This window comes from Labrus mixtus, chromosome 19, assembly GCF_963584025.1.
Source record: "Labrus mixtus chromosome 19, fLabMix1.1, whole genome shotgun sequence".
In the NCBI taxonomy this organism is placed as follows: domain Eukaryota; kingdom Metazoa; phylum Chordata; class Actinopteri; order Labriformes; family Labridae; genus Labrus; species Labrus mixtus.
The window spans coordinates 8,623,264-8,649,770 of NC_083630.1; the positions used below are offsets into that span (position 1 = coordinate 8,623,264).

Here is a 26,507-nt window from a genome sequence, read left to right on the forward strand (position 1 = left end):
GATCTCCATATCCATCCAAGCCATGGAATTCCACCTATCACTGCCAGTTGTGACATATGGGGTTCATTTCAGAACCCTGGTCCCACCCATAATACCTTCCCTCAGGCCTTTAGCTTTGGATTTGACAGCTACAACTTGAATTCTTGAAATATTGATTTGAAAGCTAAAAAAAACAGCTTTTAAGCAGTTTAAAACCTGCAAAAAAAGGGAAGATTGAGGTCAAGTATTGCAGTGAGATTAGGATATGTACAAATTATCTTATGATAAGAAGACACAGTATTTTACTGTTTTTCTGTTTTGTTTTTTGTGCTGTAGAATGGGATTGAAATTGACGTCCAAATGTAAGGATATGCAGATAAGGTCAGGGTTTACAGTATACTAGGTACAGTAAACACATATTTCAGTGCAAGTCACAGCATATTTTACTTCGTAGCTACAGAAGGAATGCTAAGCACACTTATGGTTCAAACAGTTTTCTGTTGAATATGTAGTATTATGTACAGAAAAGAGACAAAATACAAAACATATCTCTATATCTTTAACATATTAACGTCATGTTGTTCACTTTGTAAAATAAGCCATTCTTTATCTATTCAAATGATACAGTATTATGTATAGTAAATAGTATTTTCTGGTGTAGCACCCTTTTCAAACAAACACATTATATATACAGTGCAGGGAAGTTAACACTGGTTTCACAGCTATGGTACAATTATTTTGTTGTAGTTTGCTACAGTTTAAAAGTTACTGTGCTACTCGATTTTTTTCTTTTTGTTTTGTGATGATTTATATTCAAAACCAAACAGGTCTGTTTAAAAAAAGGTTCTCCTGCCCCCATGTGACTGGCACAGAATAGACATTACACAATGTTTCCTTGGGAGTGACCACAAAAGGACACAGTGATTATTTCTACACCACTAAAAAGGTTGTGATTACGTGTAAATATGTAAAAATCTCATGCTTCATAAAACCTTTTTTTTTTCTTCTGAAATTATTGTGATATATACAATGGTGGTAGGTACTGACAGTTGTCACAGACACAGGGTTCTCTACAAATCCAGCTGTCTTGTATTATTAGCTACATCTTCTTAGAAGTAATTTATGAACTAGTCCTTAAAAACAGGAGTTATTGACGTTCCCTTGTAGAAAATGTTTCGGGCATTATCAGGGCTGTTGGCTCTCTCTGGAATCAGGATGATATTATTGCCTTTTCTCCGTAGTGTTGACTCACGACTGGAGGCTACTGAGTGGGTTTCAGAGGCAGATTCACCACCTCCTCCTCCGCCACCAATTCCAGATACAGAACCACTTCCATCCCCTGGAGTGACCCTTATGGTAGAAAGGCCCTGGGGATGAAGCCTCTGCTCTGACTGGCTGGTGCTCTGGGTGTGAACAGTAACTATAGGTGGGGTGCTAACAGTGGCAGTGGTTGTAACAATGTGATTGGCACGCTTCCGGTCAATGGACCCTTCACGATATGAGTCGGAGCTTTCTGAGTCTCTATTAAGATCATTGAGCTCAAAGGACTGCCTCAAACTACCACCTCCAACTGATCCGCCTCCTGCTCCACATGTCCCTGACCCTCCACCAGCTCCTGTGCCATGGTCCAGGGAACGCCATCTCCATGATCCAGTTCCATCTGTTGAGGGAGCTTGTATGATCGGCCTGTTGGTTTCAGGGTGGGCCTCTACTCTAACAATTGCTCCAGTACTTCCTGAAATACTGCCGGTGGTGCTACCAAGTGAGCTGGGCCCTGTGATGCTGGTGGGATCTTGATCAGTCAGCGCTCTGTAGCGAGCTGAGCCTTGGCAACTCCCAGTTGTGCTGCAGCCAATGCTGCTTTCATCTAAGCTCTTGGAGTGGGTCTGTAGTAGACCCTGCTGCTTTGACATAGCAATGACTTGCATAATTCTTGGCTGGGTGTTGTGCCCATTATCATTAGTCCTGCAGGCCGCAGTCTTCTCTGCTGCTCTTTGCCAGTTAGCCTGAACTGTGCTATTTAATGTTGACATCCCATCACTTCCTCCTCCTTCACTGGTCCTTGGAGATGTAGGGTTGTAATTCTCGTGAGCCTCCTCTGGTATGTGGACCAGCTGTGAAGATCCAGGTCTAGATTGCATGGATATCCTTGCTCCTCCAGTGATGCCACTGCAGTTACTGGGCAGGGTGTTACAAGCCCCGGTGGCCAGCTTGGACATGTATGCATGTGCATCAAATCCTCCGTTCATGCCCATAGCTGACGGATCTGAGCTGGATCGGAGCTCCATACTGCCATGGTGGTGTGGATGTTGGGAGGGATGGCCAGATGAGGAGTCTACAGAGGAGGAGAAGGAGTCTGGGACCTGCAGGGAGCATTTGTGGTTGTTCTTACTTTTCCATTGAGACAGAAGTTGCTTTGAGCGACTGGAGTCCATGGAGGCATGGTGAAGGGTGGCAGCATGACGTCTGGCTGCTTCCTCATACGCTGCCATGGCCTGGGGGGTGTGGACCCGAGGAAGGGTGTGGCTAAAGGTCACATAGGCGTCTTTGCTCTGAGGGCTGCGTGGGGAGATTACTTCAACATCTGCACTGGAGTGCTTCAGACTGTCTTCAGGCCTTTGCTGCTGAAGACCTCGATGCAAGAGGGCCCCAGTGGGGGTGATAGGTATGCCAGGCTCCCCGGCCAGGCTTGCCTTCATTTGCAGGTGATGGAGCACAGCCTCCTGGCTAATGTGGGGCAAGGAGCATGGAGGGCGGTGTAGGGGTGGAGGAGGGCTGGTGCTGGCTTCCTCACTAGGCTGGAAATTTCCAACTGCATACAAACCCTGGCGACAAAAGAACACACACAATGAGTTCAGGACAGTTTTGTTGATGATTGTTTTTCTTGACAATATACATTTTTTTGTTGAACCACTATATAAAAACTGAGGCTTTAGATTTAGATAGTCACCTTGATGTGTTTCTATAAAACAGGTTTAAATTTGCTCACATAAATTTGGCTCCTCATAACTCTGCAGGACCTTTATCTGTCAGTTGGTAAGCTAGCCACTTACACGGATATATTGAAATATGTCACCAGCGTTGCATTTGGTACAGTTATTCATGACCCACAATTTTGGAAATTCCCACACTTTTACATGAACTCTTCTGCTACCAGCAGGTTGAATGTTAAATGGATTAAAATGACATATGCTGGTGACAATTAATCGATGATTCACACATTTACTGATTCATTGAATTCTTCAGAAAGCTGTGGTGAGCTTCAGACTACCATCTTGTTCTGTCATTATGTGCCAAGTTAAGATGTAATTTAAGGCCACATACTGTATGTACTGGGCTCATAACATATCTGTTAGCCTCAGATTCAATTAGAATATATATATTTTTTAACACGCTAATAGGCTACGCTGATAGGCTGACCATAGTAAACCCCACACGACTTTAGCATTCTAGCTTTATCCTTACTGGTAACTGTAGGATTAATCTGATAGCGCTGTAGCTGTCGAACCTTTGAAGTCTTTTATCTTTGATTCAGGCATGTTTGACCACAAAGGTCTGTTTCAGGTAATCGAACAAACTGGCCTCAGATGCTTTGGTTGGCTTTGCTCTCTATTGCGCAAAGTGGGACAAGGTGTTCCCAGCTCTTGATCATCTGCTCTCTGACCCCAGGTTTAAACTTTTGTGTTGTGAAATGTTTTGAATGAACCCCCCCCCTCCCAAAAAGAAACTTAACAATGGCTAACATGGCTAACTGTCTCAGCTCTGCCTTCAATGGTCATGAATGAATGAAATACTTAAATCTGGCCCTTACCAGGTACACAGCAATAGCACCACCAAGCAGGAAGCCCAGGTAGACGTCAATAGCATGGTTCTTATACTGGATAATCCGGGTCAGACCACAAATGATGGCACAGATAATGAAGGAGAAAACCAGCAGGGGCTTGAGCAGTTTGGACGAGTCAGTCAGAGTGCTGTTGAAGTACATCTGAGGACACAATGACACATATACTGATTACTGATCTTCTCTGGAGCGACTTGTCATGACTGTTAGTGTCACACAATGTTTGAGTCACCATTTTCAAACCTTGCAAAATTTCATTTGGAAAACATCAATATATGTGCTTCGGGCATCTAAAGATCTTTAAAAAAAGGAAGTCAGTATTTATCCAATAATGACCAAATTTGTGTTCTATCTGTTTTGACCCAAAAAATCAATCCAAATATATTTGTCCTAACAATTAATGCATTACATCTTATACGTGATGCAGTGGTTGGTGCGCGCGCCCCATTTATAGAGGCTGTAGTCCTCCAAGCGGGCCGCCCAAGTTCAAATCCAACCTGGGCGTTGGTCTGATCAATATGCTTAATTGCAAACTACTTGCTGTCTTTCTTTCTTTATTCCTGAAAGGCTACAATTCAAGAGTCTTAAAAAAGCTATAAAAAAAAAAACAGCATGGTAGAAAGAAACCATGCAGAAAACTAAATCTCGGCTGATTCCATCCTCCACCACTAGATTTTTCGATCTGTTAACTTCCACTGATACATTGGGTCTTATGGGAGGTTGAACAGGGTTCAGTGTTTGTGTGGGCTCAAAACCATTACTCACGGAAACATAGACAGCAGCGAAGGATGCGAGGGTGGCATGCTGCGACGGGAAGGATTTTCTGCAAGAGATGAAAGAACAGAAATAGACTCAGCCAATGTTCACATCTGTACGTGTGAGTCAACGGAGGGTGGAGAGAGGGTTTAACCACTGCCAACTTTACACAAGCATCATGAGGTATTCTAAAACCAACATGTGCACACAGTCATTTGATATGGGTAGAATTACTGAACCAATTTAGGTACATCTTTTCATGTCTTTTTACCCTTTGTCACCTTTACTACTCCCCTCCAAAAAAATAATAATAGAGCAAGGGCCACAACATTAAAATGACAAAGAGAGATTCTCATGCTACAAACCTAGCATCAACATAACATAGACGCACAGTGTAAATGTCTAATCTTCAGTCATATACTGCAGTGAAGCGGCAGGAGTTTCACTGTGTGCGCTTCATGATGAAAGTGAACCTGTGGCCCAGTTTCTCACTGGCTCCAATCCCATGACCTACTTCTGACAACTCTTGGTACTCTCTCCTTCTACCAGCCCTTATCTGTACTCCTGACTCTGCATGTGTGGGAATGTGTGTGTGTGTGTGTGTGTGTGTGTGTTTTGCTGCATGCATGCAGTTGTGTGTATCTTTGTGTGTGTCTGGTGCACATTATACAGTTGGGTATTCTCTTCCAGTATTTACAACATCTGTGGAGTTATGAAAAATTCATTTTCAAATGTAAACTGATAATACTGTTTTTTCATGAGCTGACCCACTTCTAGCTCTGATCAAATCAACACAGATATAAATGCATGTTTAATATACATTGCTATTTCTTTGTTAGAAATGTATTTTTTTATAAACACAGTCCGACGTTTCTAAATATCATCGTATAAAGAAAAGAAATACAAGTTTACAATTTTAGTCATGTTAATATTTTTGCCCAAATGACGACTGTGGATTTCTTCCCCATAACGTATGATGAAGGTTGGCTTGTCTTTTAATGGTCTGAAGAAGAAATGATTGCAAAGGGCAAACATTATTTTCATGTATGTATGGGGATTTATATGCTTTTTAATGACAGACAAAAAAAAAGCAAAATAATTAACTGTCTCAAACTAGTACACATAACTTTCACAGCAATTAGAATTACATGAAATGTCTGTCCCCTGTTCTCATGATAATCCTCAGTGTACCCAGTGCGGTATTGAATGTAGATGAAGCTATGCAAGCTGCAGTATTAATAGTTCTTAGTCACAATAATTATGGGAAATGCACAATTCAAACACATTCCACCCTGGTAAGGTACCGATCCTTTGGAGGCAACTTTTGTTGTCAAGGAACTGCTGGTCAAGATCTAAATTTCACAGGCAAAATACAAAATACTGAGGAATAAAGGCTCCCCAAAAAGTTCAGTCTATGAAAATGCAATTTTTTTGTCTTGCTAAAGGGAATGCTTAAGCATGGTGTTTTTTCTTAGTCAGGTTGTACCTCAGTTAAAATAGGTTAATAATACCCCTGGTAGACAGCCACCGCAATGAAACCGCTCCCATGCTGCCTTGGAAACAAGATTTGAGGCTTAAGCTGCTATAGAGAGAGTAGAAGACAGTGTTTATGCCAGGAGCGGTGGGTTATATTTAGACCCCTATTCTCTACATTCAAATCCAATGTGAGCCAAATGCTTGGGTCAAACCTAGCCTTATCCCCCCTTACCCCACATCCCTGTTCCTTTCTACCGCCACAGACACACAAACATACACACATGGACATATCTCTCTTACGGAGACAGGATTCAAATACATGTGTGCACTCACACTCATACACTCAGTGCACTAACGCTTAGGGGGCAACAAACCGCACAGTTGTCATGGTTGCCATCATCTAGTGCTGCATATGTCTATATTAAGTTTGTTAAGACAGAATACTAATAATATCATAGATAGAGATGCACTGATCTGTTAATTCTTTGTTTCAGATATCAGAGTGATAGATGTAATTTCTAAGACTGTGAGTCTCACAACAGATTACAGAGAAATCATGTAAATAAAGATAAAGGAACTTTATGATAACCCAGTAAATTGAACTTCATGTGTTTGATTCTTGCATGAATGTGAGCATCTAATCAACTGTTCAAGAATGAAAGAGAGGCACTTTAGCTAATGTAAGTTAGTGGGAAAGCTTGTAGCCTAAGTCTGAAAAGACAACTGCTGGAGTAGTAGGGAGAGAACCAGAGAGGAGACGAGACCAGACACCACTTAAAAAAAAAATGTGGAGGTCACAGTGGATGAAAAGGCCTGTGAGTGAGAGGGAGCACACACTGTCTGTATCTTTAAAGGAGGAAGGATAAGAGAGCACCGTGTTTGTGAGAGAAAATAGAGTGTGACATAAAATGATATTGCAGCAGCTCAATGCTCTCTATTCTTGAAAGCATCCCCCCCCCCCCTGCCTCCCACTATTAAAAACCTGGCTTAGCCCTAATGCTCCCCTTTCTGTTTAGTAAGAGGTTTCCTCATTTTGCAAACAGAAACTCAAGTTTTGAAAGCAATTCATATTTGAATTAATATATTTTTTTATCTTTGATGACATGATTTAAGGTAACTGGTCTTATTTTTTCTTTTTTTCAACCAACTTCCACACAGACAAGAAAGCATTATAGGGAAGCAGGTTTTTTTTTTAAATGCCATGCATAATAAGAGAGACCTGCCAGGATGCTGCCTTTGTTTCCTCATTATTAGAATTATTAACATGTATAACGTAAAACATCAAAGGCACATTTCCACACTCAATCTACTACAATCTCTATGACCAAAACTATTCTGCTCTGGCTCACACTGAAATGAATATCACAAACGGATTCCACACAAAAATAACAATCAGCAGAATTCTTCCACATACATCAAGGGAAAAAGTGGGTTAATTAGATCTAAGGTCTATTAGGTTTAATTCATATAAGAGCTTGCAAATGTCTGACCCCTCTTCCACTCAATTCAGAATATTTGTCACCAGAGGGAACACTGTGTTTATTATAAGATGATGAAAGGTAGGTTAAATGTAACATGCTAACAAATTGCATGGTCAATCTAAAGCTAAAAAAAAAAAACCTGGCTTTTCCAGTTATTTTGTCATCAACATTACAGTAACAGCTTTAGAGTCTGGATTGTGTTTTTTTCCCCTTTTTTGTTAAGGTCAGGTTTGATTTTCTGTAGGTGGTCTTTCTGCGTCCATAAACTGTAGATGTTACAGATTCATATTACTGAATTATTCATCATTTTCTGTGCAAAGGGGCAAGCTCAGCAGTGTTTTAAAGTAAAAATGTATGTATCTAAGGACTAAATTATGAATATGTGAAATGTTGGTGTTGAATCACTAAAAAATTGATTGTTTTTAAATTCATAGAAATTCCATGTGTAATTTGACTAAGTTAGTAGAATATACATTTTCTAAATCAGTGCAACCTTCCCATGACATGCGTTCATTCACCACCGCACATACATTATAGTCTTTAGTCCAGTCTGCAAACTCTGATCCACCAGAGCAGCTTCCTACAGATTGAAACGAGTATCTGTCTTTCTAGTTAGAGCAAAGATCTTCCGATTGTCTCCTCACCTGCCCTGGTTGATGGCCGTGGGGTCGGCTCCTGAACAAATATCCTCCATGATGTAGGGGTTCTGCTCACAGCTGACGTTCAGCGTGGTGTAGTTGGGTTTACATACGGTGAGGAAGTACGGTGTTGGGTAGCCCGTCATTAGTTGGAGGATGTCTGTGATGAGGGCCGTGGCACAGAGACCAAATGCATGAACGCCTGAAGACGGAGGGAATGTGTTATTGAACATATACAAACCCTGCTGAAGCTACTGTTGGAGGAGTTGTACAGGGATAACATACACAAGCTATGTCAATATGTGCATAGATTTTCAGAGCTCTAAAACTTTACAAGCAGCCTTTGGAGTGCAAAGATTTGTCGAACTGATTGACACAGCTGTTAAACCAAACCGGCTTTGTTGCTGGCTTTCTCTTTCTAAGACACACAGAGACACACACACATCACTACTGACTACAATAGTAGTCAGTGAGTTACTAAGTTTCAGGTAAGTGTACATAGATTAAGAGGGAAAATCGGCGTACCAACGAAGCGGACAGCTCTGCGTATGAAGGAATTGAAGTTGCATCCAGCAGCGTTGATGTTAGCCTCGGCTCCGGCTCCACCCTTCCTCCGAGATAGACAGCAGAACAGGATGGCCTCGCCGATCATTATCTGTCAATACGAAACACAAAAAAAAAACATGTAAAACACAATGACTTCATTGGTTGTTGTGTTGTTCCGACTGGCATGTCACCTCCCCTTTCAGAGAACTCTTTTGCCCCTTTACTTAAACAGTTTGAGTTGCCTGTATGGTTTTCCCATGCAGCAGGCAGCTTACCCCAGCAAACACTGGATGAAAGGTGGTCTACATCCTGGACTACAGAAAATCAATGTGTTATTGTAATATTCTTATTACTGAATGCAACTACTGTAAATGCATGGTTTAACCTGTAATAATTCATAATGAAATGAGCCTTACTTAGACATGCATGTACACAGCAACATCTGAGGCTAGAAGCTGTTTTTATGTGGGCTGTATCCCATTGCTTGAACTTTTGGCCCTCCAAGCTTTGGTTTTGAGCAGAGGGCAGGCCAAGACTGCTCCTTTCTGCGTGATACACTCATACACACCAACACACACTACTCTAGACGTGACATATGGTATCGCAGGGGGGATGCCTGGCTACCTGCAGACCGCAGCTATCTAGGAAACAGATTAAATATGAGAAAATTGCAAACATGCATTGTATGATCACAGAAGTGAGGGAAACAATGGATGGAAAAATGAAGAAAAAAAAGACGAAAGCAGCGTTGACAGACAGAAAGAGGGATTAGCAGTACTTAAAGGAGGGCCTCATGGGATCTGTATAACACTGACACTGACACAATGTAGGCTATATCGCGTCTAAGCATTCTTCTCATTTTGTAATTAAAAAAAAAAGTCAAACTGTAAAATATCTAGAACACAATGACACCTTTAAAAGCCAATAGATGTCTCCAATATAGCTTGTCTGAAAAGGGCAAATAACCACGAATAGTAAATAAGTGGAACTAGGCTCCTTAACTGTATTATTTTTGGTAACTTCTGCACTTCACGGGTAAATATCAGGAGGGACTTGGTGGCCCCGGCTGCATTAAACGTTTTTATATTTACACAATTCTCTGTAAGAAAATATAAAACCAAAGGTGGTGAAAAAAGTTGCCATTACGACAGCTTATTCAGCGTATTAATGTGTGGAGGAAACATTTTATTTCACAACATTATAGTCTGGGTACTCACTGCTTAGGAAATATTATGAATAACTACATACATTTTTAGGATTTAACATATAAAGTACCATCAAATAACTTCTTTTTGTTTCTACGATTATGATTCTGTTATAAGGGCTTTCTTACGATCAGGTAGTCAGGCCACATATTATCTATCCTATACATGTGTTAATGAAAGAAGCGTTTCTCATGCATGGCAAAATCCTTATTATAAACAAATCTGTATTATATCCATCAAACTTCTGCTTTAGGATTAACACAGCATCTTCTCCAACCGTTAACTCAATTAGCGACATTTCCACAGATTAAGTGGTAATGTCCGCCACTTAGAAGTTCCTCGGTGCACATTACAGTCTTTCTATTTGAAACAATTACTCAGCATTGTAACGGTAAACATTATCTTCACTGTGGGTGATACCTTGGAACAAATCTGACCTTGTCAATTCATCAATATTTGTTTGTATACCAACATATCTGCAACAGATGTTATATCAAGGCTCTTTACAAAAAGAGTCTAGACCTTACTCTTTGTTATACATATATATATTTTTAAATACCCTACATTTATCCACCCTGAGCACAGCACTTGGCAACATAAAACCAGCTAGTAGCAGGCATAAACCTTGAGCAGGACCAGACTCATGTTGAACAGCCTTCTGTTGGGGTTGAAGTGGAGAGAGGTGCAGACAGAGAGAGATGGATAGATGCAAACAAACAGAGCAACACAACAACAATGAATAACATGTATAGCTATATTTACAATGGTAGAAGTATGTGTAGTATTAGCAGGAACAGCAACATGTAACAATAGACTGATATCAACATTAGTAACTATTATGATAATGAAGAGTCTGACCTTTGCCCACAACAGTGTGATACGAGTGTGACTCATTCTAAACTCTCACTCGAGCAGCTGCCATGTTAACCTGCAATGCCAGCTATGTTATCTTAATTAGAGTAGCATAAACACCTTCAACCTAACTGTCGCATAAAATGTTCTTCACAATAATTAGGGCCCTGCAAACATCAGCCCAGATTGACCAGTTTACTTGCCTTAAGCCTGTTTCATGATTGAAGTATTTACCTATTTTATTCCAGAATCTTGTGATGGATATTGCATTGATGTCCCATTGGCTGCAGATTATAGGGCCTCTCTTAAATTGTGTTTTTCTTAAGCTATTTATGATCATGATACAAAATGTAGGGAAACTGTATAAACATTATACATGTAGTAGAGCACACTGTGGCCTTAACAGTGCAAACAATCCACTCGTTTTGTACTCTATAGATTGTCTAGAATGTCTTCCCATGCTGCATTTGGCAAAGAGGTGCAAGCTACACAACATTTAAAAAGGCCACATCATGTATATATCACCTTAACTGTGCTGGTCTTGATCCCACTTCTCATACAACAAGTCATGTTTTTCATGCCCAGGGGAGCACAGCAGGAGGTCCCCCTAGGCAAATAATGGCTCCACAATTTAAGATGCAGATATTGATGTTGACATGTTTTACCTGCATCTGCTTGTATTTTGTTGCCTTATTGAATATCTTTGATATCTGAGAACATCAATGCAAACAAGGCATACAAACAAACTTCAATATGAACAACTATGCAACAGAAGACGTAGTAACATACCCTAAATTAAGTTGCTTTTAGGTCCCAGAGCAAATAAAAATGAAAAGGCAGTTAATATGTACAGTGAAAGTTACTTCAGCGTTCCATCCTATGTTTGTATTAGGAAGACATTATAATCTTTAACTATGTATGCAGAAAAACCAGGACCACAGACAAAAAGTAAGGTGGCATGATACACTGAATCCAAGATTTACAATACAGCTGAGGTTGCCTGCATACACAGATTATAACTCCGGTCAAGCAGGTTTGCTTTCTAAAGCTCTTCTTGAAACAGTAATCCCAAAGTGATTCATATGCAATCGTTAAAAATGTCTGATGGAATGGAGTGGGTGTTAGACAATAAGAGCAATCGTAAAAAAATACAGATTACAAAGAATAAAAAGACAAAACCTAAATGAATTTAAAGGAAAAACATATCAAGCCCTATACAGGGGCATTTAAACAAGTTTTTAAGAAGTGGTACGGAACAAAGCATTTAAGAGAAATTGCTCCGAAGATCTGAGCAACCTTGGGGCATCCTAAAGTATTCGTTTGTAAGTTCACAAATATACAAGGGTAGTGTTCTACAGAGGCCAATGATCTGTTTTAGTCATATTCAGCAAAATGAATCTTTAACGCAGTAAGGCTACAGTGTAGAGTGTACAGATTTTTTTACGCCTTTATTGGAGAAACAGATTGAGAATGTGGAATTACATGCGGGAAAGCATCACTAGGTTTAAGAATCTCATTTCCAAGAGTCTTCTGGCTAAGACAGGCAGCAGCACAATTCAACAAGTTACAGACATACAATACACACACAATAAAACATTACAAACGCCAATCCTGAGTCATCGAGCACAACCTGATGCATCTTCCTCTGACACCTTCAAACTAGTTTTAAATGATTTAAAGTGATCGGCTCCCCCCCAGAACCAAATCCACCTGCAGACACATTAAGGGGACAGAATAGCAAAAGTCTGTCCAACTCAATGGGCAAACCAGTGGTCTACATTTTGACACTTTGCTGGCATTGTCTGGCGTAGTTGGTGTTTATTGTATGTGAGTTGACTACAAAAGAAACTTTTAATTTCAAATTCATTAAGGCCCATAAAAAAAAAAGAATATTTCTGAGGGTCTCCCATCAACTTTCAGAGGAGATATTGACATGCATCTTTTTTTATATAGACCTTAATGTGCATGGAAGGGCAAGGCATGCTACTTTGATCTCAACCAGAAATCCGATTTCTGCCCCTAACTATTTAATTTTGGTCCTAGTAGTAAATATGTTAAAATCAGTGTCAGCAAGACTAGTTCATTAAAGTGTGGTGCCAAAAAAGTAAACACCTATTAGATGATTCAACTGATCATTACAAGAATTTCTACAGGTGCCGGATAGCGTAGCAGCTATTTGATTTACCCCATGCACAGAGACTAATAGTCCTTGAAATAATAGAGGCATTCTTTACAACTCCCCTGTTCCAATCCTTACCGTAATGGCGGGTCCGGCAAAGGCTAGGCTAAGGAGCATCAGCAGGGGGATGACCTCATGGTTTGGGTCGATGTAGGGCAGGCTCAGGCTGCGGTCATGGCAGTTGAAGCCTGACTTCACGGGCTTAAACAAGTCTGTCCACTCCAGGAAGTACAGGCTGACCACGGATGATACCAGGATCGGCAGCTGTTGATGGACATGACAGAGAAAACAGAATGAGAGAGATATCAATCGGTTCAAAGTCATAAACAGCTGCAGCAGGAGGAACTTTAACAGATTGCCAATGAATAAATAAATAGTTAAACAGGCAGTGAGTGTTGCAAATGTCCCCATAAACTTATGGTTCAGTGATCGTGTTAATTTGATTTGATAATGAGGACCAAAGCAGGGCAAATTATTTGTACGGCCAGAGGAGGGTGAGGATGGTGCTGAGGGTTATGGAACAAGGCATGTGGAATGAACCGCTCACACTGAGCACAGCTCAACTCAAGAATGAATTCTCCAGATACCAACAAAAGAAAATGAGAATCACCTAATTCATGTTTTAATAGCCAGCTTGAGATCTAATAATCATAAAAAAAACAATCACAACACAACAGCTCAATCCCTAGAATTCACAAGTGGGAGTAATAAAGCAAGTGTTTTTCCTGTCAGTTCAATAAATGAAAGTGCTTCAGCGGTCTGGGGTCTCGGTTATGTAAATTTCTGCCTCAGACATGCTGAATGGCTCGCTGCAGTGATTTCACCACTGACCTTTCACAGTGTCATCGTCATGTGTACTACGAGTTGGTGGCATTTTGGAAGTTGGTATCCAATCTCCTGTAAGACAGAAGAGCTGAGAAGTCCTGACACACCTTTTCACCAAAGACACCACCACAACAACTAGTTTTCAGAATGTTTACCAATTAAATACTGCAAGTATTAAGGTGGAAAACTAGAAACTCAAAGGTGGTGCCTCATCGTTTCAGTGGGAGCTGCTAAAGCACTGCACACACAAAGAGAGTTTTCTCTGTTGCTTGCCTGCATGGTTACTTTTGTACCGTATTATACCTTACATTATTCTATTTCTGTTCCTCTCTGTCCATCACTACAACTCACAGAATGTCAGATCCGCAGCAAAATCATATCTGACCTTTTTAGAATAATTAAAAGGATGACTATTACAAAAAAAGGGTAATAGTCAAGTTCAAACTGACAACTGGTTTTATAACCTCCCATTATTACCCACTATGAGTAGTGATATGAACTGTGTTATGGATTCAAACAAAAACGTCCAGGTAAGCCACTGCTGAGCCTGAGTGGGTTTAACACACTATCAAAAAAACAAAAAAAGCAGCCGCGGATTCCAAATTCAAATTTATTAACAGAAGGCTTCTCAGACAAAATGAAACTCAACAAAATAAAATAACCAAATCCGGTTGCGATCATATAAAAAGGCTATCTTAAGATGCTTTCAAGGAAGATTGAAAAAACTGTCCCGCTTCCCACTCTCACCAGTTTCCCCGCAGGTGTCATTAATCACCTTTAAATTACCCACTGATACGCAGCGGCTCTCCAAAGAGGGAGAAATAAGACACAAATACCCCGAATCAATTCATACAAGCTAAAACCAAAATAAGCCTGAATAAATAATTATAGAAAAAAATAATTCAAATGTATTTATGTTTGGCTCTTTTGCATTTCTCGACCAAAATAATCGATATTCCTATCTGACCCCAAAATACTGAAATGGCCCAACTGAGTCAAGTAAAGCGGAGTTACAACTCAATAAAGGACTGAACTGTATATCTCTTGGAAAAACTTGCACATGCAATATTTCTCACTGAGACTTGAGACACCGATGACTCCATATCAACCGGCAACACTGCTCTTCTGTTGTGTCAAAATTCCCCTCACAAATATTTTTTTAAAGCCCCCCCCAGGCTTCCGTGGCGTCCCATTAAAGTGTAACAGGAACAAGTGAAGTGCATGTGTAGGCAGAAAGCTGATTGTAATTGAAGGCAGTAAAGGTTCCACAGAGGACTGCAGTCAGATGCGCCAGTGGGAGCTGAATGTGGCCTGCAGCATCACAGGCTTTATCATGCAGCTTAATACCCTGATTCACTGGTACACAGTGGCAGGCTTGCTGCTCGCTCAGCTAATGCTAAGTAGAGCAGCGTGACGGAGAAGGGCCCCACCAGGAGCCCAATACACGGGGATCTCTTCAAGTCAGCGCACTCCTGCTGGGAGCTGAGCCACTTATACACACATTCAACCGCACAGAGGGCCTCTGTTTGCTGACTTCCTTGCTTTTGTCTGTCTTGATGTTCCTGCCAGGGGTTACTCACTACAACACTAGTTTTCTTGTCTTGCCACCCTGCCGTTCTACCACAGTCATTCCTTTACAAAGACAATGTTTGATTCTTATTATGTGCAAAGCAACTTATTCAACATTATTGGTAACCTCCGGGAAATAAGGACATTTGGAGCAATGGAGAAACATTTGATTAACCGGCAAAGGGAAGGCAAAGAGAGAAAGAATAAAAGGGTTTGGCTGATAGTGGTAAATGGAATTGAGCTTATCCTGCTTTTTTAGTCTTCTGACTATTTAAAGCGCTTTTTACACTGCAGGTCAAATCCACATTCACACACTTATGGCAGAGACTCCTTTGTGAAGTGTCCATCAATAAGAATTTATCCGAATCACACACACTCACTCACACACCACTGACTTGGCAGTGGGAGCAATTTGGGGATCAGTGTCTTGCCCAAGGACACCTCAGCATGTGATCGCAGGAGCTGGGGATCGAACCCACAACCCTCTGGTTGACTCTACTACTGAACCACAGCCGCCCCAATATTGCCAATAATTTTCCTTGAGGCCAGCATGGAACCCTCTACCATTATCATGTCATGACTTATCCCTTCCTTCTTATCCAATCATAATTGTTCTTATTTGATTATTTACTGTAGAACTTACTGTTTAATGTTGTGTTATGTATGTCTGTATGTCATCATCTGTGAAGTGGGAACATCAGATTAAAACAAACAAGCCATCTCACAGAGTGCCCCTGGGTTAGGGTTAGACCTGCTGACAGTGCAGAAAACAATCACACTGGACTGCAGCACAGACAGATGTTATCAAAGATAATCAGCATCTGGTTTGGAAGTGGTTCAGACACATTCACTCAGTCATTACTCGAGCAGAGCGATTCATATCGAAGTCGTCGTGATGGAGTCTAATCCCCAAAGATTTTGTACATTTATTTCCTATATTGTTAAGTAAATAACTGTTCACTCTTAATGAAGTCTCTCCTGATTGAACTGACATTATTAAAGTGACTAACAACTTCAAATTGATTTGGAGCAAGTCTGATTCAGTCTGGGTCGGTTAGTGTTTGCAGGAGATATAAATGTTAAGTGTTTGATGTGCAAAGAGTTTTATTTGAAGTGTTTAGAACCAACATTTTTGATATTTGCATCTGACAATGGTGACATCACTTCTGTGCTGTACTGATCTAAATGGACTTAAATTTATTCTGAGGTCCAAATGAATTGATAAAGAACTGTTCATGTGTGTCTTATCATCAGATTGTGTTATCGGCAGCAAAATATATTAGTGACATTATCATAGCATAGATTTGACATGATTCCCTTTATTCCTTGTTTGGCAAATTAAATAGAGGCAAACGCCTGGAAAAAAAAAAGAGCTGATGGTGATGTCACCTACCTAATGTGTATCTGCTAACTTAGATAAGTAACTGCTTTAGCTCTATGTAAATTCAAACAAGTGAGACAATTAGAATATGTACATTAAGTGGGCATTGAGAAAGGTGAGGATTGAAATAATAAAATGCCCCAGAATCTCATATTTGCCCAACACATTCTCACAAAAATGTTTACAGTCCTGACAGTCAGAGCGGCCAAAGAAAGACTGAAAAGGATATCTGAAGAATGGGCCCAATATTGAAGGTGAAAATGAACAATAATCTGACGTGTGTTGGACAGCATGTAAACAGCTGCTGGAGGAAGATGTTGAATCTTTGAGTATACCTGACATTTGACACCTGCAGAAAACAAAATGTAATTCTGCCAAATAGAAAGTTAAAAAGGAGTTAAAATACATCTTATACTTCATTCCATTTCTATCATTCATTTAAATATGCTATTCTATAGTATCTTGAATAGACAACTTAATGCGTGACGCCATTTTCATGCAGGAATTATATTGGAGTGGGTTCTTTATTGAAACCAGCTCATGCAGCCCCCCCTCCACTGCTCCACACTGTCCCCCTCCCCCCTCTCTAAGGTCTGTTTCCTGGCTTACTGTCAGCCTCCCTCACCTCTCGTCCAGCATCTCAGCTCGTGGAAATGAGAAATATAGGTCAGTGGCGTCAGCATCAGCATCAGCACCAGCACTGCTCATGCTCTGCAGATGAAGCCGCTCTTAGAGGAACACTCTAAATACTTCAAAGGAGATTTCTGCAGGATATTTGATGTCATATCCTGTTATTTCAAAAGTGCCGTGTGATTCAAGCAAGCCAACAGCAGTTCATCTTATTTGAAATACTTCAATCTCCCCACACATTCTTGTCATTTCCTTTAAGTTGTTGTTGAGAAAAAACTCATTTCATCGCAAAAATGATGAGGGTACAGAAAGCAATTAACTCACTATCGCAGCAAAGTTGTGTGCTGTGCAGTTTAGAAAAAAGATAGCAACATTAGACTATCGTTAAATCTTTCCCACAGAAAATAGGTTAGCATAGTGTGGATGAGTTCTGAAAGCGTTCTTTGGAAGAAAAAGTTCTTAACAGTTGTCATGTGCTAACAATGGCAACGCCTAAGCTGTGTGATGTCAGTCAGTTCATCACACTGCCTTTCCAACACTTATACTTATACTTATCCAACACTTATACAAAATATTAATCAATTAATCCTGGAAAAATTGTGGAGGACTGGGTATGAATAATTGGTCCCTTATGCAAGATTTTTAGCATGAGGTAACCTGTTGAGCTACAGTGGAGTACTGTTCCCACTGGGCCTGTCATCTATAAGTATCTTTACGTTTCCATGACAATAAGACATCACTAACAGGCTTAATTGCTGTTTTACTTTCAAAACACTTAAGTGTTGCTTATAAGCCTATAGCGGCCACACTACTTCAGCAAACAAGAGCCACTTCCACTGAGACTCTTGGAACCTGATGGCCTTGTTAGAAAATCGTGGGTTAGAACAACGGATGTAGAAAGCTTTTTTAGAAGATGACGCTCACACCCACGATTCGATCGCTGATTGGGTCTCTTCTGTCATGACGTATCCTTCTCTGATTTGTCACACCACTATTATATCACCCTTCTTCCGGAAGAAAACTATTATCATTAGTCTTGGCAAGTAGCTGTTTTTTTTTTTCCAACATGAAAAATCACAGCATTTGCATTTCATAATGCCACATTTACATGCTTAGGAGAGAATTGAATTGATTCTGTGGCTGTGGGCTATATGAGCCATATGGAGTGCTGCTATTGTCGTGATTAAACCTGTGTCTATTTTTACTGTGTTAAACCAGTACACAGATATCCAGAGAAAACATAAAGAAGTCATTCGTTATGTGCTTCAGGCATGTTGGTGGACAAAGTTTAGTGTGTGCATAATAATGTCTGTCACTAACAATCTGGCATCAAGATGTTCTAAAGATGTTTTCCTATGAGCAAAGAAATGCAAATTTCTACTTTAAAAAATTGAGAATTTGGTGGGGCGGGTGGTGCAGTGGTTGGTGCACGGCCCCATGTATGGAGGCTGTGGTCCTCCAAGCGGGCAGCCAATACCCGACCAGGTCGAATCCGACCTGTGGCTCCTTTCTCGCACCTCATTCCCCTCTCTCTCTCTCTTTCCCTGATTTCCAACTCTATCCACTGTCCTATCTCTACAATAAAGGTATGAAGAGCCCAAAAATAAATCTTTAAAAAAAAAAAAAAATGGAGAATTCAGAATTCTGTGTTCATATGAATGCACCACAGAACCTGTAGTATGAGTTCGTGAATTATTATTTTTTTAAGTAAAACAACAACCCTTTCATTTACACAAGTAGCGGTACACCACAACGCATGTTACCACATAACAACAAAATTGAATACATTCTAACAAACACATTTCAATGCAAATGGCTTAGAAAAGTTCTTGCTTTTTGGACAAACCATTCAGTTGAATAACCCCATGACCTTTACTATACCTACAGGACAAACACTACACTTCACATTTTCAGTCCCCCTGGAACTATCTCTGCAGTGCAGCTGGAAGTGTGTTTTGATTTTCTGCACCTACTTCGTTGGGTGTTTAAATTTGGATAACATCCTCAGCTTTCTGCCATGCAACACTCCTCTGAAAGTTTTTCCTCACAATAATCCTTCTACGGGCTCCCAAGTGTTCCTGGCGGGCCCTTAGTGATTACAGAGATGAGAGAACAGGAAAGAGACAGTGCATTTTGAATAATAGATGTGTGAAATGGAAAGCAGGCTCCAGTGGGCTTTAGCTGGCAGTTATTTTTGGTAAGTGTTGGGCCAACTGAAAAGACAGAAAGTTTTCCCAGTGTCAGCGTCCAAATGGTAAAAATTCAAATCTCTCATTCTGAAATAAATTGCTCTATGGAGTGCACTTTGTCAACACAAGGAAAAAACAATGATTCAACAAAATTATTTATATTTAAAAACAGCCAAAAAAAAGCTTGGCTCCACACAAATGACCTAAACAATACACACTTCATGGGGGAACATACGCAAGTCTGAACAGATGATAGTCCTGCTGCTACACAGATCCCTGCTTCAGACAGCTGCCCTCAGTAACATGGCCTCTGTCAGGATAGGTAGGAAGGAGCCATGTCATAAACTGTCAAAATCCTTTTGTACGTCTAAAATAAACTGTAAAAAAAAGAAGAAATATGATAACAGGTGGCAGTGGCGTGTTTGTATGTTACAATTCATACAACGGTCTTACCTCCTTGAGCAAGTACAGTAATATAGCTAGCTAATTAGCTTATGAGCTATAACGAACATTCAGTTTTTTTAAGTTAAGAAAGGAGTGCAAATCAGTAGAATTCATCCCTTGGAAATGAAGAGCAGCAAAAGTGTGACAGAAAATGAAAGGGTAAAGAGCAAGTTCCTATGTGAACTTAAAGGTATGTGACTTTTGATCTGGTAGATGTGGCACTTTTCCAGTCCCTCATAACAAAACAAACTCCCTCCCAGAGCTGAGAACAACAAACCACATGGAGTTTGACTTCACTTTTTTTGATAATAGTACCTAGTAGCTTTAACTAGTTACTGGCCAATGTGGTTATTTACTAGTTTTTCAGAGGATCTCATTGTTCTGATTTAAACACAGCACAGATGACCAGTAGCCTCCAGCTGTACTTTTGAAGACAGCGTGGTCGCTGTTGGAGTTGGAGATGACAGAGAAATAACAGAAGCAACTTCAACTGAACTGAGAAAAATCTGTGTCTTTCACAGTGGCAAAATGTTTACCACTGTCTTTAGATTAGATATTCTGTTTACCTTTAATTAATTAACTAATTGTGTCATATTACAATCTTTTTTTTTCAATATGCACGATCATTGAAATATGAATTGAATGATAAAGATGTTTCATATTTTGAATACTGCCATTTTCTAAGTCGAGGATGATTGTGCAATGAAACATATACACTGACATAGACAGTGCTGAAATAGATGATTGAGTCTGACATTGAATCAAATGGTGTCCTTTAATATGATAAAATGTTCAATGTAATTGTGGATTGAGTTATTCTTGACTATCCCTGTTTCGAGAACTGAACATCTGTGTGACTGACCGGCTTATGAACAATCTTAATGATTATACTGACAGTGATGAGGGACTCTACTGATGGTTCATATGGCAAAGAGTGCAGTCAGAGTGAAGGAAAGGCAGAGAAATAAATCACAGAGCAGAATGACTTAGTGATTCTTACGCTCCCTTTCTCTGAGAAGCTTCTCCTCTGGGGAGAGCTCAGCTCAGCAGAGATGCTCCATTGCCCTACATCTTCTAACTCTCACAGCCAACCTCCTCTCTATGTCTCATGCTCTTTGTCTCGCATTCATTCCCTCACTTTCTGTCACATGCAAAGAACCAATCTGTGTCACATATTGTACTGTTCTGTATCACAACTAGCCTCTTTTCTATAGTTCGTACTGGATTTTTTTCTGTTTGTTTTGTCCTTCAACTTTCCCTCTGTTTGTCTGCCTGCCCTGGGATCGTCCTATTTTTTTCAATAGCAGATGTAATGCTGAGTGTTTTAGATCAATGCAACAAAAAAAAGGAGAAACACTGCAAAAGCTGGAATGTATTTTTCAGGCTTTAGTTCCACCTTGACAGGACGGAGCTTTCACTCGTACAAAACACCATACCATGAAGAAAACTTTTTATAATGATCTTGCTCACTGCCTCCCCAATTAAAGAAGAGACGTTCCTGGACCAAAAATGTTGTTAAATGATTTTGTTTAGCTGCCTCTACATCACTTAGCTTCAAATATGTAAGTCAATGTGTCAAAAATGAATCTGAATCTGAACCATTTAACAAAGTTTCTGGAGATGGCTGTTTGACACGAGGCTGGTTTCTGCTTCTTAAAGGAAGTTTTTCCATACCACTGTTACTTTGCTAAATGTTGCTTCAGTGCTCATAATGGATTAATGGTTTGGGTTTTTGTAGACCCAATTATTAGTAAGGTGTTTTCCTGTTCTTTTGTGTCTTGAGATAACATTTGTTATGAATTGGCGCTATGCTACGCTACTCTACTCTAGACCAGTGGTTCTCAACTGGTGGGTCGCGGGGCCATTTTCAATGGGTTGTGAAATGTGTGCCTGGAAGAAAAATGCTGTCAAAAAGTCTATGAAGCGTTGTGTGAGCAATGAATGATTTAAAAAATCTAAGAAATTTGTGTCACTATTTTTCATGAAGGAGTAGTTGGTGGGTCCTGAGGATCAACCAGTTGACAGCCACTGCTCTAGACAAATCAACCCCCAGTGCGTTGCAATTAATTAAAAAAATACATGTGATACTATCAAAAGTGACTTCCCCTCTCAGAAAGTCTCTCCATTTACCCAGAAGACCTTAATGTCAGCACTCACAGTGGCTGCAAAACTGTTCTAGTAGGTTGAAGCTAAAGAGGCTAAGCAACCTGTAGCTCCAACATGAAAGGGAGATTGATCTTCATTAGATGTATCTGACACATTCAGTAAACAGCTGCAGTCTCATATACCTGATCAGCTACTGTCTGAACATGGGGCTCCTGATTCAAAACTTCAACATTGATCTGCTCTCTATTAAAGACTCACTGAAAGCCTAGAGCTGACCTTTTCTAGAAGAACAACACACTCTTTATTCTTATCTAGGCAAATGGCCATGTCCATGCCTTCAGTTATGCATGTGATTTCATCTTTGTTTTTTTTCCCAGTCTTAAATAACAGTTTTTCAGCTTTCCTCATGCTACCATTTGTTCCACTTTGGAGGACAATCAGCCTGGGGCTCCACTAACTGCACTTCAGCACACAGTCCACACTAGAAGTATAGCTGTCAGCCTGTGTTGGGGAACAGATCATATCTGTAGTTTCTCTAAACGCAACATAGGGAATTAAAATCATCTCTAACTGTGACATAATTGATTACCAGTGATGACATTACCATAGTTATATTGCAGCCTCTTATATTACTTCATTGTATTCTTCCTATTCTATTCAGTCAAGCTTAAGTAATAGAGAGGTATACACTTTATGTACTGGGAAGAACCCAGTAAATCAAGCTACAAAACATTATAAAATGTGCCTCATATCACTCTAGAAATATTTGAAAACAGGTTATCACTTGTTTTCCCACAGAAAAACCCACAGAGCAACATTACTTTTCATTGGGAGGGAATTTGTATGGCCGATTGATGAATGTGCCAATGACGTCCAACCTTCATTGTTGCGGATTGTCTAACTAAGTAATGGTTTAGGGCCAAAATACATTAGTGACCTCCTGATTAATTACGAACCATCCAGACCGCTCAGATCGTCTGGGGCAGGTCTGCTCTCTGTCCCCAGAGTCAGAACCAAACATGGAGAAGCAGCGTTCAGTTTCTATGCTCCTCATATCTGGCGCAAACTCCCAGAAAACTGCAGGTCTGCTGAAACTCTCAGCTCTTTTAAATCGAGGCTGAAGACACACCCGTTTACAGCTGCCTTTAATTAAACAATTTTAATACGATTTTAAACTTTAACTGTGCAATGTAACTTTTAACTCTTTTTATATTTTTACTTCAATTAATTTCATTTTAATTATTTTTATTTGAACATATTTTCAGATTTAATAATTTCAGTGATTTTTTAATTTTCTATTTTAATATTTCTTTTTTTTTTTCCCTCTCATGATGCTTTTGATGTCTTGTGTGAAGCACGTTGAATTGCCTTGTTGTTGAAATGTGCTATAGAAATAAACTTGCCTTGCATTGCCTTAAGTGTGAAGGAGGAAAACATTTATATAACTAAGTTTGAATGACGTTGTGTTAATGAATTCTGTGGCTGTATAGTTAAAGGGATATTCTGTCTCTTTCTGACAGAGAGGAGAAGATGAGAAAGGATTAAATAACTCAACAGTAAGTGTAGGTACTTCTCACGAGTTCCATGCAATTTACAGTGTAGCAACTATCAAGCCATGATATATTTTTTTATGACAAAGAGTAAGGTATTTTACCTGCTCATTGGTGTGTTTTGCCTATTATGTGTTATGAATTGGTGAGAAACAAATAAATAATGATTGATTAATTAATTTACAGCTAAATGTATTTCCCAATGACTCCAGAGGACTGGAAAACTTCAAGACAGCTTGAAATAAGAATAGTGAAGCCAATTGATCAAAATATGAATATAATATATTATCCTGGCTTCAGTCTCTCTACTGCAGGGCAAAACTAAAACAGCTGGCTCCTAAAATTCACATGTACTGTACTTATACAGCACTTATAGTTTTCTGACTAAGCAAAGCATTTTTTTTTACATGACAAGTCACATTAACCTAATCACACATTCATACACCAATGGCAGAGGATGCTTTGTAAAGTGTCCCTTCAGTATGAACTAATTCCATTCATACACATTCACAGCCTGCTGGCTATGCCACCTGGAGCAACTTAGGGTTCAGCGTATTGCCCAAGGGCACTACGACAAGTTGACTGCAGGGGCTGATTCCACACAAATTTCCCTAATTCCCTTCGTCATTCCTATCCAAGACTTACTTCTGAAACAATTTATGGCCGTATGGTGGAAGCAAAAGATTTGACTAAAGTTCTCCGACTCTTGAAGCCATGCTGGGGCCGGAATGCAACACAACCTTGTCTTGATGAATTCAGGTTTTAAGGGGAAGGTCACAGAAACCTTCTGTTAAGGAATAGGCTGGAAGTAAAAATAAGAGCATCATTGCAAAACAGAAAAAAACATGAACATTAATGCTTTATATCTTTAAACCGAACTCAACAACCTCAGCATAAAAAAACCTTATTTGTTTTTTATTTATGATATGAAAATCAGGCTCAGCTAAGAATCTTTACCGTCTATAACATCAATTCTACATTTCATCCTTAAAAAAATGCACCATCAGCAACAAACCTATGAGTTTCTGTGAAAAAAAACCTGAGATGTAAACTGTAATTTCAGAGCTTATGGTATTGTTTGATTCTTAAAGAAGAGAAATAGTAAACCGCTCAAAACATTTTTTTTGTGCAACCAGTGTTGAGCTGTGAATAACGGCTCACTCGTTATAACAGGCTGCGTTATATTTAGATCAGCTTTTTTCCCCTTGATCTTAAGCTATAAGCATAAAGAATTCATATGGCAGGTGAAGAGCAATAAGTTATGCAGGGGTAAATCTCCCTGTGGAGGATGCATACATCCTGATTGACAGGCTCTTACCTCCTCCACACATTGTTGGACATGGCTGATAAGAGGGCCGGATGAAATTGTGATGAACGGATCACCACCTCAGCTTTTTGCAAACCAGCCACTGACAACACACTCTGGGAATGAGCCTGAGTCTGACTAATTATATGCACAAGTGTTGTAGTTCACTGAGTAGAATTTACTTTCAGCATTGACCTAGTTTAAACGCTTCCTGCTGTTCATAAAAATGGAGGGTAAAAAGAAAAAAAAAACCTTTAGTGAACAGCATGCTTTAGCAATTTCAAAAGCTCAAGGCTGAATTTCTTTTTCAGGCATGTTAATTGTAGTGAGAGTGCATTGGAATGTACATGAAAGGATTAAGAAAATACAAAAACAAAATCAAGGGAATTCCCTGTCAAAGTCACTACTGTAAAAGAATCAATGAGCATGACGCTGTAATTCCAACAGCATCCATCATACAGTATACAGGCTACTCTATAATATATGATGCCAGTTTGATTGAGGAGCCACAGGCCAGTGGTGAATTAGAGCATGCATAAAGTGCACAGCAGGGGAACGAGTGACAGTCACCACAAGCTGCATGCAATCTGTGGTCAAATCTTTGAAATCATCAGGCCATTTGAATGACTCCCCAAAAAGCTTTCAAAACGATGTTCAAACAATATTTATAAATTAATAACAAAGGAGTCTGATTTGTTGGGAATTCACTTATTCCCTATTCCAAGTCCATGGTGGCTTACCTTCCTGCCCCCATGACTCTATTTTAAAGCTGCTCATCAGTGAAACGTCAGCTTTCCATGTGTGCAATATGCCTAGTGTCTGCAGAATAACAGTATTTGCAAGTCTGTGCATCAGTGTTTAAGACGTGATAATTCATGTGAACACACAAAACAAACAAAACAGTATACAAAATGATGCAATGCACATGATGAGAACAGGTGACTTCGTTTGACAGGTGGAAAAAAATGCACATTTCTTTCGCTAAAAAAACGGGTTGCATTCCTTTTACCTACATATTAAAATTGTACCAGCAAATCGTCATCTTCATACAGGTTTACGTGATAGCCAGTTATGCACGACCACATCATGATACATCCTTACTATGCGGTATCGTCTGATGGGGATGCCGAATCGCTCTGCACATGAAGCATCAACCTACCTCTACAAAGTAGAAGCAGGGCAGCAGGCTGACGCTGTCTTTGGTCAGGATCCCCTTGTCTCTCGCAGACATGGTCGGGCCTCAGAATATCCAAACAGATCCAAGATGTGATGAGGGAAGAATCGCTTGAGATCTCCAGGCGTCCTGCCGGGATCAGGAGCGCTCCATGCCGCTGTGTGGAGGAAGACGCGCGGGACAACAGCCGGAACAGTATCCAGCCCAGACTCCAGACACCGGGGCCTTTAATCACTGCTGGTGAGAAACCCTGGGCTTGGTTCTGTGCATGTCTCCCGATGAGCTGTCAGGTGGAGAACCGAGACTCACCGACGGAGGGAGGAAGGAGGAGGAGAGTGAGCGCATGCGCACTGGGGTAGGAGGCATTTGACAGCATACGG

The 26,507-nt window shown here is 40.1% G+C and overlaps 1 protein-coding gene across 1 annotated transcript; it reads right to left on the reverse strand.

Moving 5' to 3' along the window:
- LOC132994499 (phospholipid phosphatase-related protein type 4) lies at positions 1–26,424 on the reverse strand. Its single transcript, XM_061064875.1, has 7 exons — positions 26,113–26,424; positions 13,032–13,217; positions 8,697–8,826; positions 8,178–8,373; positions 4,586–4,643; positions 3,791–3,964; positions 1–2,804 (listed from the first exon to the last, which is right to left on the reverse strand). The coding sequence occupies exons 1-7, from the start codon at positions 26,182–26,184 to the stop codon at positions 1,107–1,109; spliced, it is 2,514 nt and encodes an 837-aa protein (XP_060920858.1). The 5' UTR covers positions 26,185–26,424; the 3' UTR covers positions 1–1,106.
- Between the last annotated feature and the right edge of the window lie 83 nt (positions 26,425–26,507).